The sequence below is a fragment of the Pelophylax lessonae genome (assembly GCF_965119305.1).
Source record: "Pelophylax lessonae genome assembly, chromosome: 12".
In the NCBI taxonomy this organism is placed as follows: Eukaryota; Metazoa; Chordata; class Amphibia; order Anura; family Ranidae; genus Pelophylax; species Pelophylax lessonae.
The window spans coordinates 14,569,055-14,588,123 of record NC_138779.1 but is presented as its reverse complement, the minus strand read 5'-3'; the positions used below and the strand labels follow the sequence as shown (position 1 = coordinate 14,588,123).

The following is a 19,069-nucleotide window of genomic DNA, read 5'->3' as shown; positions in this document are numbered from 1 at the left end:
TCATCAAATCACTTTTATAAACATTCTGGAGTATATGCTAATTGCCATCATAAAAAATTAGTCAGCAGACTTTGTGAAAAATGAATATTTATGTCATTCTCAAAACTCATTGCTCATTACTCACTGTGTCATTGCACACAACTGGTACCACCAGTATGAGCAACTCAGAGGAGTTGGACACTCATGTTATAGAATGGTCAGATAAGCATAAACTACAAGACTGTCCCAATCCACAGCATTAGGCGGCCAGTGAAATGGCTCCCACCAAGATCTCTGGGGCTGTATGTAAGAATTCCCACTGCACACAACTGGTACCACGATCATGTACGCAGACTCAGCTCCCTGATCACATGACATACAGAGATGAAATAGACATGAAAGATCGCATAGTGAAGTACGATGACGAAACGCATTAGGTGGGACCTGACGGATGACGAAAGCACGATACGAGCTACGGCCTTTTTGATCAATCTAACTATGGTGCTCATTTTTATTGGATGTTTGTAAGTTCCATTTTAATAACAAACTTGCCCTTCATGAACGTACTTCACTATGCAACCCTTCATGTTTATTACACCACTGTAGGTCATGGGATTGGGGAGCAGGGAGCGGAGTGCGTACATAAGCGTAGTACCTGTTGTGTGCAGTGGGAATTCCTACATACAACCCTAGAGATCTTGATGGGAGCCACTTCACAGGCCACCTGATGCTGTGGATTGGGACAATCTTGTAGTATATGCTTATCTGACCACTCTATGAGGGTCCAACTCCTCTGGTAAGGAGACCGCCGGAAAACACTGTGGTGTGTTTCTATCTTTACACTGAAGCTGGTGCAGGGCTTTCATCTGTTCTCATTATTATCTACTATATGGACTTTATTTACCCATTCTTGATTAGCGCTGCATACTGGTATTATGATATTATACCGAAAGTCACTCTTGAGATCTTCACTGTTACTCTACCCACATCCAGCATGTATGCTGCTCAAACCATTCATTCATATTCACTGGATGGTTGGGGCTGCTATGAGCATTGTAAAAGCCATATGAATGAATGGCTTGAGCAGCATACATGCTGGATGTGGGTGGAGCAACAGTGAAGATCTCAAGAGGGGCTTTGGGTAAAAGGGTGATTGGTTACGGCATCAAATATTACACCATGAGAGCCTTCTTGGTTTTTCTTTTAACTTGGATTGATTCTTTGGAGTGTGTACATGGAGAGCTTTTGTCCGGAGGTCTGGTGATTCCCTACCATTTGGAGTATATACAGAGCTTGTTTGGTCATCTGTTATAGGTGGTCAACATTCTGGTAAGGTACATTAATCAGAGCACTTTTTTTGTGGTGGGGGGTTATTTTACTTCGTTTGCTGGCGGAGAAGTTCCTTTGGAGGATTTATTTCTGAATACTGCTGGACCACTTGCTGGCCCAACTGCCCGCCGCAGTTTAACTGCGCGAACGCGCGTGGTGCTGGGGGCGTGCTCACACTGGCGGCGGCACTCTCCTGTCCATGCCTTTACGTTCTTTCCCAGCCATGGTGGCTGGGGACACTGACGTTTCACATGTTGCTTCCAGGTCAGCAACAAGAGGGGGGGAGGGGGGGCTGGGGGGTGTGTGGAAGCAATCAGGCAGGAGCACCGCCGCTGGATGTAATGTCAGGTCACTGCTTCCGGGTTACCACAGCCGAGGGCTGATCAAAGTGGATCTGGGCTTTGTTCGGCTCTCTAATCAGCCGGCAAAAGAGCTGACTGGTCACTGGGTGGGACAGGAGAGCCCGAGAAAGCCACGGAAGACGGTGGGTGGGTTACGACCCCTCTCACCGCTTGTAAAAGCAATCCAACGAATAGTTAGCCGCTAAGATTGCTTTTACAAGAGAGCTGACCGCCAGCTCTAAAAAACGGCTGCAGGCATCATCTAGGTATAACCACCTAAAGTGGAGTTCCACTCAAAAGTGGAACTTCAGCTTATCTGTCTCCCCCCGGTGCCACATTTGGCACCTTTCGGGGGGGGGGGGGGGGGAGGTACCTGATTTTGACAGGTACCCCTGTCCCCACTTCCGTCGGACCGCGCCGTGGCGAGGTACATAAGAAGTTCGGTTCCCTCCTCCTTCCTCTGCGCAGTAGGGACCTGGCCGTAAAGCCGCAAGGCTTCACTGCTGGGTTGCCTTACTGGCAATGGCGGCGGCAGCATCCGACAGCCAATGGAAACATCGGCTGCGGTGCCAACATCGCTGGACTCCGGGACAGGTAAGTGTCCTAATATTAAAAGCCAGCAGCTACAGTATGTGTACAGTATGTGTACAGTATGTGTAGCTGCTGACTTAATTTTTGGAGGGGGGGGCGTACCAGTACATTGCTGGTCAGCAAGTAGTTAAAAGTATAATCAATATAGGGGGGAGTACTGCGCTTTAAGGGTGATAGATGCGAATCGGTATATCATATAAATATAAGTTTCTCGTTTACAGTCAACAAATTCTAATATTTAGTCCACCTCCTCTGTAACTCTAAGCTGGTAACCTATAGAAATTTTTAAAGTGTCGCCTATGGGGATTTTTTAAGTACCAAAGTTTGTCGCCATTCCACAAGCACGCGAAATTTTGAAGCATGACATGTTGGGTATCTATTTACTCGGCATAACATTTTCTTACACATTATGGAAAAGTATTGGGCTAACTTTACTGTTTTTCTTATTTTTTAAGTAAAAAAAGTTTGGAAGACCACTGCGCAAATACGGTGTGATAAAAAAATATTGCAACAATCTCGATTTTGTTCTATAGGGTCTCTGACAAAAAAAAAAAAAAAAAAAATATATATATATATATATATATATATATATATATATATATATATATATATATATATATATATATATATATATATATATGTTTGGGGGTTCCAAGTAGTTTTCTAGCAAAAAAAAAAAAATTATTTTAGCTTGTAAACACCAAGTGTCAAAAATAGGCCTGGTCGGTAAGAGCCCATTCAGACTAGCGCGACACGACTTTGGGGGGGCGACCTGTGAAGTCGCGTGCACCGCGACTTGCAGAGACTTCACATAATGGAAGTCTATGCAAGTCGCTCCGAGGTCGCCCCAAAGTAGTACAGGACCCTTTTTCTAAGTTGGAGCGACTTGTGTCGCTCCTATTAGAACGGGTCCTGTGCTAATCAATGGACCGTGACCGAGCGCGACTTGTCAGGCTGACAAGTCGCCTGACAAGTCGCGCTAATGTGAATGGGCTCCAAGTGGTTAAAATTTATTTTCCAAAAAAACGTAGCACCTTACATTTAAAATTACTCTGAACTGCACACTCGAGGAGCCGCGGGACCTGGTTCCTGCATCCCGTAACATCACTTCCGGTATTTTGCCTCTGTATACGTCCTACGCGTTACGTCACGATACCACGTGACTTCCTCAGGGGGATAACAGCAAAGGAGGTGACGTTCCTTAAAGCGGTAGTATCCCGCTTTTTGACACTTTTACCTACAGGTAAGCCTATAATAAGGCTTACTTGTAGGTACAAATAATATCTCCTAAACCGGCACGGTTTTGGAGATATTTACAGTGCATGCAGCCGCTCGCGGCTCCGGCCAATCATTGCGCCGGAGCCGTCTCTTCCGGCCAATCAGCGCGCCGGAGCCGCCGAACCCGGAAGAGACGGCGAGGGACCATGGCAGCGCCCGCAGCGATGTCCGGGGGTCCGTGTCGGGGCTTCGTTTTAAGGTAAGTTACACATAATGGGCTAGTATGCGATGCATACTAGCTCATTATGCCTTTGTCTTGCAGGTTTTTTTTTTTTGTTTTTTTTTTTTTATAGGGTTTACAACCGCTTTAACCACTTAAGCCCCGGAGGATTTGGCTGCTAAACGACCAGGAGGAATTTTGCGATTCGGCACTGCGTGACTTTAACGGACAATTGCGCGGTCGTGCGACACTGTACCTAAACGAATTTGGCGTCCTTTTTTTTCCCCACAAACAGAGCTTTCTTTTGGTGGTATTTGATCACCTGTGCGATTTTTTGATCATGCGCTATAAACAAAAAAAGAGCGTAAATTTTGCAAAAATAACAATATTTTTCACATTTTTTTATATGAAATTCCCCCCCAAAAAATGTAAAAATCAAAATTTTTTAACATTTTCGGCCAATTTGTTTTATGCTACCTATGTTTGGTAAAAAAAAAAAAAAAAAAAAAAAAAAAATCGCAAAAAGCGTATTTTGATTGGTTTGCGCAAAAGTTATCGCGTTTACTAACAAAGGGAAAGATTTTTGTCATTTTTGTTGTTTTTTTTTTTTTTTAACGCGTAATGGCGGCGATCTGTGATTTTTTTTGCGGTACTGCGACATTGCGGCGGACAGATCGGACCCTTGACTGACATTTTTGACACTTTTGGGGTTACCAGTGACATTACTACAGTAATCAGTGCTATATATATGCACTGTTACTGTAAAAATGGCTCTATTGGCTCTAATAGCAGTGACAGCCGAGTGACGTAGATCTACGTCACTCTGCCTGGCCGGGGCTGACCGCCGCAGTAAAAATATGTAGTGAAGGGGTTAACTTTATTTGAGAGGGAGGGGCTGTGTGTGTCCCTAGGGGCGTGCTTTCTACTGTGATTGGCTGTGGCTTCAGCTGTATGAACGGTGATCAACGGTTCTACATAGTAGAACCGTATGATCATCTCTCATACACAGGGGAGAATGACAGGCAGCTTGTTTACACAAGCCGCCTGACTTTCTCCCTCTCCCCCGCCGATCGCAGAGTGAGCGGCGGACATCGGGTCCGCCGGTCACACGCGCGGGGGGGGGGGGTCCGTGACCACGTGGGAGCGCGCGCTCACTCCCTAGACCCTCACAAGCAAGCGACGTAGACCTACGTCAGTTTGCCTGTGAGGGGCTGACCGCCGACGTAGATAGTCGTGCGGCGGTCGGCAAGTGGTTAAATAATCAAGGAGCCGGAAATACTAAAGACACCATTTTGAAAGATCTTCTTATGTTTAGATAACCGGATCATCTCAAAACGCCATTTAGAGAATCCGTGTTTACTATTTCAAATGTGTTTTTACACTGATCATATGTTATAACTGCTCCTTCTTAAATTCTCAGTATATATTTTCTATTTCTACCGGAAGTGAGGTATACAATGGCCTCGTAACAATACATAAATACTGCATATAATCGCATTGCACATGTATACAAATTAAATACATAAAAATATACATCCTAAATATGCATCATATCTGAACTTCGCATCAATTTTTTTTAGCAGTGATATATTTAAAGGGATAAGAGATATTATTTATTAAAACCTCAAAACGGTACTAGGGGGATAATCAAGGGAGGATCTCTTATTTACGGATCTTTTTCCAAAAAAATAGATCATATAATACACCTATATAGAAGAGACTTTGGCTTGTTTAACAATACTTTTAATCTATATTAACGAGGTAGATTATATATTAATTTTATGAGAGGACTCATGTTAAAATTAGCTGATCACGATATATTGTCTAGAAAAATAAAATATCTTAAATAAAAAAGGCCAATTCGTTTAATAACTTATTTAATTAAATCTTAATAAGGGGCAACCTCTTTTTTAATCAGGTAAATATTTAAGATATTAAAGAGATATCTTTTTCAAAAATAATTAAAATATATATTAAATCTTTTTAATTTAAAAATTAATTCTGTACGGTTAAAATTATAGGGATAAATATTAAATCGAAAAATTTAAATAATAATTTAGGGAAGACAAATGGGGATTGGAACAAGAAGTATACAGAAATGTTCAAAATCACTAATGAAGCAGTTAAGATCAAATTCTACATTAAGGCCTTTTGGTGCGAAAGAATCCATTTTAAAAATCCATTGGGATTCTAGTTTACTTAAAGTGCGGACCTTATGGCTTCCTCTCCAGTGTCTTTTAAAGGGCTCTATGCCCCAGAACTTCAATTGGGAGGGATCTCTCTGATGGTATTGATTAACCACTTAAGCCCCGGAAGATTTTACCCCCTTCCTGACCAGGGGGTTTTTTGCGATTTTTTTTACTGCGTGACTTTAACGGACAATTGCGCGGTCGTGCGACGCTGTACCTAAACGAATTTCACGTCCTTTTTTTCCCACAAACAGAGCTTTCTTTTGGTGGTATTTGATCACCTGTGCGATTTTTTGATCATGCGCTATAAACAAAAAAAGAGCGTAAATTTTGCAAAATATTTTTCACTTTTTTTATATGAAATTCCCCCAAAAAATAATGTAAAAATCAAAATTTTTTAACATTTTCGGCCAATTTGTTTTATGCTACCTATGTTTGGTAAAAAAAAAAAAAAATCACAAAAAGCGTATTTTGATTGGTTTGCGCAAAAGTTATCGCGTTTACTAACAATGGCAAAAATATTTGTCATTTTTGGTGTTTTTTTTTTTTTAACGAGTAATGGCAGCGATCTGCGATTTTTTTTGCGGGACTGCGACATTGCGGCGGACAGATCGGACCCCTAACTGACATTTTTGACACTTTTGGGGTTACCAGTGACATTACTGCAGTAATCAGTGCTATATATATGCACTGTTACTGCAAAAATGGCTCTATTGGCTCTAATAGCAGTGACAGGCGAGTGACGTAGATCTACGTCACTCTGCCTGGCCGGGGCTGACCGCCGCAGTAAATATACTGTGCGCAGTCGGCAACCGGTTAAAATGTCTCGAAACACTATGTTTTGTGATTCCCTCACTTTGGAAGGATTTTCTCTCACTTCCTGTTTTATCTTTGGGACAGGAAGTGAAGAGAAAATCTCCCCAAAGGGACACAGATGGCATAAAAAAAAAAAAACCTGACAGGGACCAAGCTGGTCCAAACGAACAATAGCAAAACTTTTTGCTTCACTAACAAGGTGCGCTGGCTGGGTAGCTTCAGCTTCATACAGCATACAGTGCTGTGTTCCAGCAGGGGAACGGGGGACTTCCCCTCCTAATCCCGAAACAGTATAGGGTCGGGCCCAGCCCCGTACAGCAACTCACAGGGAGCTTTGTATTCTAGGAATGAATACAAAGCTTCCTCTGACTGGCTGAGGTGGAGATTGTCACATCATCTGCCCACCCCTTTCCAATCAGAGGAAGCTTTGTATTTATTCATAAATTACAAAGCTTCCTTTAAATTGATGGGCAGCGCTCAGCCCCACTCCATTTTGTTTCAGGATAGGAAGGTCTCCTCCCACTGCCGAAACTCTCACGCCAAGCCCTGCATATCGCACGTAACCAATCCCATCTTTCCACTCACCTTATAAGGCATATCTCCAGTGTGGGACACCATATGTAGCCGCAACTCCATTCGTCTTTTAAATACCTCGTGACAAAACGTGCAGCTAAACACCTGCAACAGTAAAGGAAAATCTGAGCTTTACAGCATGAATGTAACCATGTTCATATTTATATCTCTTCCAATCACTTTTCACAATGCAAGAACTGTTATTTCATGTGTTTTCATTGAAGGAGATGCAATTCCAGCGAGTATTCTGAGTCATCATAAGGTTTCGAAGGAATACATTTTAAAGGTCAGTCAGTTTTTGGTAGCCCCCCTTCCCTGTATAGTAAGGTAAGTCTAATGCTCCTTTAGTCTAGAGGACTTGTAGAAAGGCACCAAGAGAAAAGGTATTTCTATTATATCCACATAGCACAGAGCTTCTCAACCTCTTTTCAGTCATGGCACCCCTTGAAAGTAGGGATCGACCGATTATTGGCAAAGCCGATATATAGCGAAGGCCGTTATGCACTTTTCCCAATATATCAGAAATTGGCCCCGGAGGTTACCGATATTGCTGATATTTCGGGAAAGTGCTATACCGGAGTGATGCCTACAGCTAGAGCCATCACCCCGGTACGGCGTTCATAGCCAACGGTCGGCTGTATTGCAATGACAACCGATGCTGCTGAGAAGCCGCTCGGCTGTCATTACAAGGAGCGGGAGGGGACGTCCCCCCCCTCCCCGCCGCCTTCCTGTAACGCTCCTGCGTTTTTGTTATAGGCTGGATTTACAGCTGCAAAATCTCCACTCAGTAGTCATGTAGAGATGTGTTGAATACCAGATCCAACTCTCTAGGACTCATCACCGTGGGCCTGTCAGCTTCAACATACAGATATATACACACTCAATGAGATGTTCCTGGAGTGATAGGATGTATATGATAGTATGAAGGTGATGTGCTGAAGGGACAGGTGTGAACAGTGACAAGGATGGTAAGCACTTGATAGGTTTGTACAGGAGAGTTCAAGATGGTATTTAGGAATGCAGATAGGTTAGTATCGAGTATGCTAACAGGTGGTGAGGACAGCAGATGACAAATACAGGATAGACTAACCCAGTGCAAGGATAGATAGTAGTAGACAGGAGAGCTAGCAATCTATGCAGCAGTGCAGATGGTAGTAGACAGGAGAGCTAGCAATCTATGCAGCAGTGCAGATGATAGATGGTAGTAGTCTCAAGAGCTAGCAATCTATGTAACAGTGCAGATGATAGGATAGTATGGATAGGTAGTAACAGTCCTTAATGCAATAGTAGTAGTGTAAGTTATGGAGGTTTCCCCTGCGGGGTACTTATCACTATAGTATAGCAGTAGAAGGGTCCGGTGATGAGGAAGTGATCCGGTAGCGAGATACAGGGATCTGTAGCGAGGTTCCACAGCGAGACACGCTTGTAAACATAGATGCAAGGCAGGTTGAACGAACATGTGAGTGAGAACGCCGGCGGTTGAAATAGCCGCTCTGCGGCGCTCAGTGATGACAGCATCGGTTTTAAAGGTGTATGCGCACCTACCAGAAGAGAATGGTGGGACGCATACACGGAATGGAAAGTGGAATAAGGGTACCAGAGGTACCAGAACATTACACTTCCGTGGCTCACCCCGGTCTCCCGTCCCCCTGGGAGACCCGGGCAACCAGCCAGCATGGCCACCAGAGACCCGATCAAAGCCGCATTCGGCTCTGATTGGGTCTCCATGCAAAAACCTGGAAGTGATGTCATGAGTGATGTCACTTCCTGGTACTGTCTGGCGCCAGATTAAAAAAAAACGACAGCATTCAAAACAGCCAAACTTTGAATGCTTTTAAGTGCAGCGGAGGGGTTTGGAGTCTTTTAGACCCCCAGATCCCTCCACAAAAGTACCTGTCAAAAAATATATGATACCGATATGCATTGGCCAAAATATCGGCATCGGCAACGAAAAACCGAAATCGGGCGATCACCATTTGAAAGTATGGAAAATCTCCGGGCACCCCCATTCCTAAATGGGGTCTCTGTCACATTAGAATCCCCAATTTCACATCAGAGATCACAGCCCCCCCCCCCACATCAAATTCCCCAGTCCCCCCTCCTCCTGTACCTTTTAATCAGTCTTCAGTTCAGACTGCCTCTTCCTTTTACAAGGTCCTCAGTCTCCCCCCATCCACCCCTTTCACATCATAGTCCTTTACCACTTCAATACCGGGCAATTTCACCCCTCCCCCCCCCTTCCTGCCCAGACCAATATTCAGCTTCAGCGCTGTCACACTTTGAAGGACAATTACTCAGTCATGCAACACTGTACCCAAAGGCCCCTTTCACGCGGGCTTTCCGATCCGATCCGCCTGTCAGTTTTTCAGGCGGACCGGATCGGATGCTCCATGCATCCCTATGGAGCGGCGGATGTCAGAGGAGACATCTCTGCTGACACCCGCTGCTATCCGAGCCGATCCTGTCCGTGAAATCCAGACGGATGGAAACTCTATTTTCCATCTGTCTGGAGGATCGGATCGGATGAGAACGGACAGGCGGTCCGTTTTTCATCCGATCTCCCCATAGAGGAGAGCGGGGATCTGACAGCTCTGTCTCTGCACAATGAGCAGGGACGGAGCTGTCATCCACCTGCTCAGCGGGATCGGGGGATCGATCCCCCTCTGAGCAGAATGGACTCCAAGGAGCCAAACAAAAGTTTTATCATTTTTTTTTTTCATACAAATAAAGCTTTTCTTTGGTGGTATTTATTCACCACTGGGTTTTTTTTTTTTTGTTTTTTTGGAATATAAGTGAAAAAAAGAGTGAAACTTGGAAAAAAAACCACTTTTTTTTAGTTTCTATTATAACACTTTGCAAATAAGTAATTTTTTTTCATATATTTGGGCCAACATTTATACTGCTACATATCCTTGGTATAAATAACCCAAATTAGTGGATATTATTTGCTCTGTGTGAAAGTTATAGAGTCTACAAGCTATGGTGGCAATCATTGAAAATTGATCACACCTGATGTAGTTACGGCCTATCTCATTTCCGGAGGCACTGAAATGTCAGGAAAGTACAAATACCCCCTAAATGACCCCTTTTTGGAAAGCAGACAGTCCAGGGTATTTAGTAGGAGGCTTAGTGAGTTTTTTGAAGTTGTAATTTTTCCCACAATTCTTGGGAAATTGAAGAATGTATTCTTTTTTTTTTTTACACAAAATTGTTATAATAATTTAATTTTTCCTACAGCTTACCTGTAAAATCCTTTTCTTGGAGTACATCCCGGGACACAGAGCAGCCATAATAATTACTATCTGGTTTATACGCCACCTACAGGTGTATGGACACTGGCAACCAAAAAGACGGGAAGTCCCCTCTATATAACCCCTCCCATACAGGAAGTCCCTCAGTTTTGTAGCAAGCAATAAATATCCCAGACAAGAGGGGAGGGACCTCTGTGTCCCACGATGTACTCCAAGAAAAGGATTTTACAGGTAATCTGTAGGAAAAATCCAATTTTCTTTATCGTACATCATGGGACACACAGCAGCCATAATAATTACTAATGAAGAGAGATAACACCGCTCAGGATAGTCAAAGTCCACGATTCAAGGTGGGTGCGGAACCTCGGCTCGCCACCAGGAGAAGAATGAAAGAAGAAAATGGTCACACACCACCACGGAATCCAATGAAGAAAAGTTCCTTTATTCATATAAGTGGTACAAGGTACAGCAGGGTAGGACAGTAGAGGAGTTTCACACGACTGCTCTGATGGGCTGCAGATAGGTACTAACGGCTGGAGACAAGTACTCTGATGGGCTGGTGGTGACAGGTACTCTTTATTAGTGGGCAATCTGTGTGTTTTACACTGTAAGCAGTAACTCCCTCGGTACCGCACTCTCCTCCTCACACAGGATTGGTGTGTGAGGAGCAGAACCTGGTAACAGGCAGTTACCGCAGATTGTTTACTTCCTGTGACCGGCTGTGATTGGGCACAACCGGTCACGTTCAGTGGTGGGATTTAGCCGGTTCGCTGAAACCTGACATTTCACAAGATTTGCGAACCGGTGCAAGCCAGAGATCGGGGCGGTCCATCTGTCACAGGGTTGTCCACCCAGGCGGTAATTTACCGGCACAGCTGGTATTTTTGGATCGCCAGCAATTGCGGTATTTTCTACTGCAGTATCTGTGTGGTAGAGTCTGGTTGCTAGGATGGCCAGCCGACTGGAATCTAGCAACCAGTGACGTGCAGAGGAGGAGAGGACCCAACATGCACTGCGGAGGAGGATCTTCCTTGTCCTCCACGCCTGGGTCTGGCTCCACCCACCTCCTCCCTGCATCTTCACAATGCGGCCGCTGCAGAAGGGAAACTGCCTGACAGAAGACCTCAGAGCAGACACAAACTGATGATTCGGGGAGTCTCTCCCTCTCCCCCTTCATCCCTCTCTCTCTCTCCCTCCCTTCATCCCTCTCTCTCTCTCCCTTCATCCCTCTCTCTCTCTCCCTCCCTTCATCCCTCTTTCTTTCCCCCTCTCTCTCCCTCCCTTCATCCCTCTTTCTTTCTCTCTCTCTCCATCCCTTCATCCCTCTTTCTTTCCCCCCCTCTCTCTCCCCCACCCTTCATCCCTCTTTCTCCCCCCCCCTCTCACTCCATCCCTCTTTCTTTTCCCCCTTTCTCTCTCTCCCTCCCTCTTTCTTTCCCTCTCTCTCTCCCCCTCCCTTCATCCCCCTTTCTTTCTCTCTCTCTCTCCCTCCCTTCATCCCTCTTTCTTTCTCGCTCTCCCTCCCTCTTTCTTTCTCCCTCTCTCTCCCTCCCTTCATCCCTCTTTCTTTCTCTCTCTCTCCATCCCTTCATCCCTCTTTCTTTCCCCCCCTCTCTCTCCCCCACCCTTCATCCCTCTTTCTCCCCCCCCCTCTCTCTCCATCCCTCTTTCTTTCCCCCCTTTCTCTCTCTCCCTCCCTCTTTCTTTCTCCCTCTCTCTCCCTCCCTTCATCCCTCTTTCTTTCTCTCTCTATCGCTCTCCCTCCCTTCATCCCTCTTTCTTTCCCTCCCTTTCTCCCTCTCTCTCCCTTCATCCCTCTTTCTCTTTCTCCCTCTCTCTCTCCATCCCTCTTTCTTTCCCTCTCTCACTCTCCCTCCCTCTTTCTTTCTCCCTCTCTCCCTCCATCCCTCTTTCTTTATCCCTCTCTCTCCCTCCCTCTTTCTTTCTCCCTCTCTCCCTCCCTCTTTCTTTCTCCCTCTCTCCCTTCATCCCTCTTTCTTTCTCCCTTTCTCTCCCTTCCTTCATCCCTCTTTCTTTCTCCCTTTCTCTCCCTTCCTTCATCCCTCTTTCTTTCTCCTTCTCTCTCCCTTCCTTCATCCCTCTTTCTTTCTCCCTCTCTCCCTTCCTTCATCCCTCTTTCTTTCTCCCTCTCTCTCTCCATCCCTCTTTCTTTCCCTCTCTCACTCTCCCTCCCTCTTTCTTTCTCCCTCTCTCCCTCCCTCTTTCTTTATCCCTCTCTCCCTCCATCCCTCTTTCTTTATCCCTCTCTCTCCCTCCCTTCATCCCTCTTTCTTTCTCCCTCTCTCCCTCCCTCCCTCTTTCTTTCCCTCTCTCTCTCCCTCCCTCTCTATCTCTCCTTCTTTCCCTCTCTCTCTCTCCCTTCCTCCTCCTTTCCCTCTCTCTCTCTCCCTCCCTCCTTCCTTCTTTCCCTCTCTCTCTTTCTTTCTCCCTCTCTCTCCCTCCCTTCATCCCTCTTTCTTTCTCCCTTTCTCCGTCCCTCCATTCATCCCTCTATCCCTCTTTCTCTCATACCCTCTCTTTCTTTCCCTCTCTCTCCCTCCATCCCTCTTTCTTTCCCTCTCTCTCTCCCTTCCTTCATCCCTCCATCCCTCTTTCTCTTATACCCTCTCTTTCTCCATACCCTCTCTTTCTCCATACAGGGGAAGGGGGAAGGTTGCTGTGTCCACCACCACTCACTGATGTACTAACTCCCTACTTTTAATTTAACCACTTCTGGACCGGAAGATTTTCTCTCTTAATGACCAGGCCATTTTTTGCGATTCTTACTTAACTGACAATTGTGCGGTCGTTTGACGCTGTACCCAAATAAAATTGATGTCCTTTTTTTCTCCACAAATAGAGCTTTCTTTTGGTGGTATTTGATCACCTGTGAGAATTTTTATTTTTTTTGCACTATATTTTAGGCCAGTTTGTTTTCTGCTACATATTTTTGGTAAAACAAATCCCAATAAACATATTTTGATTGTCTTGCGCAAAAGTTATCGCGTCTGCAAACTAGGGGAAAGATTTATGCCATTTTTATTTAGTTTTTTTACTAGTAATGGCAGTAATCTGCGATTTTTAGCGGGACTGCGACATTGCGGCGGACAGATCGGACCCTTAGTGCCGTTTCACACTAGGTCGCTCCGACTTAGGGGGCGACCTGTGAAGTCGGCACGACTTGCACGGACTTCATAAAATGAATGTCTATGCAAGTTGCCTCCAGGTCGCCCCGAAGTAGTACAGGACCCTTTTTCTAAGTCGGAGCGACTTGTGTCGCTCTTATTAGAACGGCTCCTGTACTACACAATGGGAGCGTGACGGACCGCGACTTGTCAGGCTGACAAGTCGCAGTCCAAGTCGGAGTAGTGTGAATGCGGTCTTAACTGACATTAGATAAAAAAAAAAAATTATACTATGCTTGAAAGTCGGAACTGGTTACTAAAATTTTTGAATCCCACCACTGGTCACGTGGTAAAGAGCCAATTTCATTGGCTCTTTACCCTGATCGGAGATGGGCTGTGTCAGAGTTACATTCTTCATCCCCAATCGCGGCGCACACAAACGGCGTGCACAAAGACAGTGCATGTGACTGGCTGTGATTGGACACAGCTGGACATGTGGTAAAAATACATTTTCATAGGCTATTTACCCTGGTCGGGGGCAACACCATTTCGGACGATATGTTTCGGGGGGCAAACATTTTGGTACATCTCTAGAAAATACCAGTTGCCCCTGACAAGCCCAGATGGAACTCCAGTTGACAAACACTGAGCGGCATTGCCCCTGGCTAATAATGAAGGAAACCCCCCCCCCTCACCCCACCACCATCAAACTCAAGATATAAACAATATCCTTTGGCTGTTCCCTCCATTAGTTATAGTGGAAGGAGAGACATCTTGGCACCAACTTCCTACAAATCAGACTTGGACTCACCTGTTCGGTTCGGCTCATACAGTTTCGGGCTTCATGTTCTAAAAGATTTTCCTTCCTGAAGTAACATTTCCCGCACTTCATACATTCAAAGGGCTTCTCCCCGGTGTGCTTTCTAAGGAAACAAAACAATAATATCTCAGTGTCATGACAGAAAACTTCCCGCAATGGCAGAAGGATGGCGCTCAGAGCATTGAACCTTCTCTTGTCGTCTATTCTAAAGCCAAAACTTTTTAACGTGTCACCCACATCATAAAATCAATAAATGTTGTAGAACATGCTGTTCAAACTCACTCACTATGAGATTAATTTCTGTATTCTGCAAAAAAACCTGGTTGATCCTGCTGCTCTCTATCGCCCCCTTCTGTTAAGGTCCCAAATTCAAATTCCACCCCAAACTCACTCATCCATGTCTTTATGGACCTTGCTTTGTGCACTGGTCAAAATAGTTTGGTGGAAGGGGGATTATGGTGTGGGGTTGTTTCTAAGGGGTTGGGTTTGGCCCCTTAGTTCCAGTGAAGGGAACTCTTAAGGTGTCAGCATAACAAGACATTTTGGACAATTTCATGCTCCAATCTTTGTGAGAACAGTTTGGGGACGGCCTCTTCCTGTTCCAACATGACTGCTCACCAGTGCACAAAGCAAGATCCATAAAGACATGGATGAGCGAGTTTGGGGTGGAGGAACTTGACTGGCCTGCACAGAGTCCTGACCTCAACCTGATAGAACACCATTGGGATGAATTAGAGCAGAGAATGCATGACAGGCCTTCTTGTCCAACATCAGTGCCTGACCTCACAAATGCGCTTCTGGAAGAATGGTCAAACATTCCCATAGACACTCCTAAACCTTGTGGGCAGCCTTCCCAGAAGAGTTGAAGCTGTTATAGCTGCAAAGGGTGGGCCAACTCAATATTGAACCCTACAGACTAAGACTGGGATGCCATTAAAGTTCATGTGTGTGTAAAGGCAGGCGTCCCAATACTTTTGACAATATACTGTATATCCAATAGTTTGTAAAAGCTATAACCTTCACACACACCAATCAATATACACTTATTGCGAATATTGTTTTTTTTAACCAAAGACATGTATCAGAATACATATTGGCCTAAATTTATTGAGAAATTAGATTTTTTTTAATGGATATGTTTTATAGCAGAAAGTATATATTATATATACAGTATCTCACAAAAGTGAGTACACCCCTCACATTTTTGTAAATATTTTATTCTATCTTTTCATGTGACAACACTGAAGAAATGACACTTTGCTACAATGTAAAGTAGTGAGTGTACAGCTTGTATAACAGTGTAAATTTGCTGTCCCCTCAAAATATCTCAACACACAGCCATTAATGTCTAAACCTCTGGCAACAAAAGTAAGTACACCCCTAAGTGACAATATCCAAATTGGGCCCAATTAGCCATTTTCCCTCCCCGGTGTCATGTGACTTGTTAGTGTTACAAGGTCTCAGGTGTGAATGGGGAGCAGGTGTGTTAGATTTGGTGTTATCGCTCTCACTCTCTCATACTGGTCACTGGAAGTTCAACATGGCACCTCATGGCAAAGAACTCTCTGAGGATCTGAAAAAAAGAATTGTTGCTCTACATAAAGATGGCCTAGGCTATAAGAAGATTGCCAAGACCCTGAAACTGAGCTGCAGCATGGTGGCCAAGACCATACAGCGGTTTAACAGGACAGGTTCCACTCAGAACAGGCCTCGCCATAGTCGACCAAAGAAGTTGAGTGCACGTGCTCAGCGTCATATCCAGAGGTTGTCTTTGGGAAATAGACGTATGAGTGCTGCCAGTATTTCTGCAGAGGTTGAAGGGGTGGGGGGTCAGCCTGTCAGTGCTCAGACCATACGCCGCACACTGCATCAAATTAGTCTGCATGGCTGTCATCCCAGAAGGAAGCCTCTTCTAAAGATGATGCACAAGAAAGCCCACAAACAGTTTGCTGAAGACAAGCAGACTAAGGACATGGATTACTGGAACCGTCTCCTGTGGTCTGATGAGACCAAGATAAACGTATTTGGTTCTGATGGTGTCAAGCGTGTGTGACGGCAACCAGGTGAGGAGTACAAAGACAAGTGTGTCTTCCTACAGTCAAGCATGGTGGTGGGAGTGTCATGGTCTGGGGCTGCATGAGTGCTGCCAGCACTGGGGAGCTACAGTTCATTGAGGGAACCATGAATGCCAACATGTACTGTGACATACTGAAGCAGAGCATGATCCTCTCCCTTCAGAGACTGGGCTGCAGGGCAGTATTCCAACATGATAACGACTCCAAACACACCTCCAAGACGACCACTGCCTTGCTAAAGAAGCTGAGGGTAAAGGTGATGGACTGGCCAAGCATGTCTCCAGACCTAAACCCTATTGAGCATCTGTGGGACATCCTCAAACGGAAGGTGGAGGAGCGCAAGGTCTCTAACATCCACCAGCTCTGTGATGTCATCATGGAGGAGTGGAAGAGGACTCCAGTGACAACCTGTGAAGCTCTGGTGAACGCCATGCCCAAGAGGGTTAAGGCAGTGCTAGAAAATAATGGTGGCCACACAAAATATTGACACTTTGGACCCAATTTGGACATTTTCACTTAGGGGTGTACTCACTTTTGTTGCCAGCAGTTTAGACATTAATGGCTGTGTGTTGAGTTATTTTGAGGGGACAGCAAATTTACACTGTTATACAAGCTGTACACTCACTACTTTACATTGTAGCAAAGTGTCATTTCTTCAGTGTTGTCACATGAAAAGATAGAATAAAATATTTACAGAAATGTGAGGGGGTGTACTGACTTTTGTGAGATACTGTATATTTATATATAAATTCCAAAAATGTCAGTCTTTTATTGTTTATATAATAAATAATTAAAAAAAAAAAACTACAGAGATTATCAAATATCACCAACAGAAAGCTCTATTTGTGGGGAAAAAAAAAGAAAAACATTTCATTTGAGTACAGCGTTGTATGACTGAGCAATTGTCAGTTAACCACTTCAGCTCCGGAGGATTTACCCCCCCCCCCCTTCATGACCAGGCCATTTTTGCAATTCGGCACTGCTTTATTTTAACTGACAATTGCGCGGTCGTGCGACGCTGTACCCAAATAAAATCGATGTCCTTTTATTCCCACAAACAGAGCTTTCTTTTGGTGGTATTCAATCACCCGGGCAATTTTTATTTTTTGCGCTATAAACAAAAAAAAAAAAGAGCGACAATTTTGAAAAAAATAAAAACACTTTTACTTTCTGCTATAATACATATCCAATGAAAAAAAAATCGAATTTCTTCATCAATTTAGGCCAATATGTATTCTGCTACATTTTTGGTAAAAAAAAAGAAAAATCCCAATAAGCGTATTGAGCGGTTTGTGCAAATGTTATAGCATCTTTTAATTTTTCTTTATTAGTAATGGCGGTGATGAGCGATTTGCAACTGCAACATTTCGGGGGACAAATCTGACAGTAAGTGACACTTGTTGGGGGACCAGTGACACCCAGGGCCACTGTTAGAAATCATGGGCCCCATACAGCCCTCCTAATGGGGCCCCCCCCCAACCCTGCCTCCCCCCCCTCCCCTGGGGTGCAACGGAAAAGCCGTGCTGACTTCATCTTCCTACACTTCAAAAATTGAAAAAAAGTCCCTCCTCTGCGCCCACCTCCTGATGGGGCCCAGGGTAATGTAATTTAAGCCCTGGTAAGCAAGAAGGAGTGCGGGTGTGTACTAGTAAAAAACCATCAATATATTTAGGCAGAAATGAACAATAAAGCTGCCCTGGGACCCCCCTTTTAGCTGATGGGGCCTGGGGCCCCCGTTTATATGAAGGGGCCTGGGCCCAGTACAACAGGACTGGTTGTACTGCCTTATCACTGGCCCTGGTGACCCCAATATACAGGTCCCTCTCAAAAAATGAGCATATTGTGATAAAGTTCATTATTTTCTGTAATGTAATGATAAACATTAGACTTTCATATATTTTACATTCATTACACACAACTGAAGCAGTGCAAGCCTTTTATTGTTTTAATATTGAGGATTTTGGCATACAGCTCATGAAAACCCAAAATTCCTAGCTCAAAAAATTTGCATATTTCAATAAAAAAAAAGTGTTTTTAATCCAAAAAAAGTCAACCTTCAAATAATTATGTTCAGTTATGCACTCAATACTTGGTCGGGAATCCTTTTGCAGAAATGACTGCTTCAATGCGGCGTGGCATGGAGGCGATCAGCCTGTGGCACTGCTGAGGTGTTATGGAGGCCCAGGATGCTTCGATAGCGGCCTTGAGCTCATCCAGAGTGTTGGGTCTTGCGTCTCTCAACTTTCTCTTCACAACATCCCACAGATTCTCTATGGGGTTCAGGTCAGGAGAGTTGGCAGGCCAATTGAGCACAGTAATACCATGGTCAGTAAACCATTTACCAGTGGTTTTGGCACTGTGAGCAGGTGCCAGGTCATGCTGAAAAATGAAATCTTCATCTCCATAAAGCTTTTCAACAGATGGAAGCATGAAGTGCTCCAAAATCTCCTGATAGCTAGCGGCATTGACCCTGCCCTTGATAAAACACCAGCAGGTGACATGGCACCCCAGACCATCACTGACTGTGGGTACTTGACACTGG

General features: G+C 44.6%; 1 protein-coding gene across 1 annotated transcript in view; it reads right to left on the bottom strand.

Moving 5' to 3' along the window:
• ZBTB48 (zinc finger and BTB domain containing 48) overlaps window positions 1-19,069 on the bottom strand; it is a 66,341-nt gene that overhangs the window by 32,730 nt on the left and 14,542 nt on the right. The window contains exons 3-4 of the mRNA XM_082274102.1: window positions 14,444-14,555; window positions 7,269-7,361 (exon numbers count right to left, since the gene is read on the bottom strand). Coding sequence (XP_082130228.1) covers window positions 7,269-7,361; window positions 14,444-14,555 — 205 coding nt within the window. The remainder of the gene's footprint in view (window positions 1-7,268; window positions 7,362-14,443; window positions 14,556-19,069) is intronic.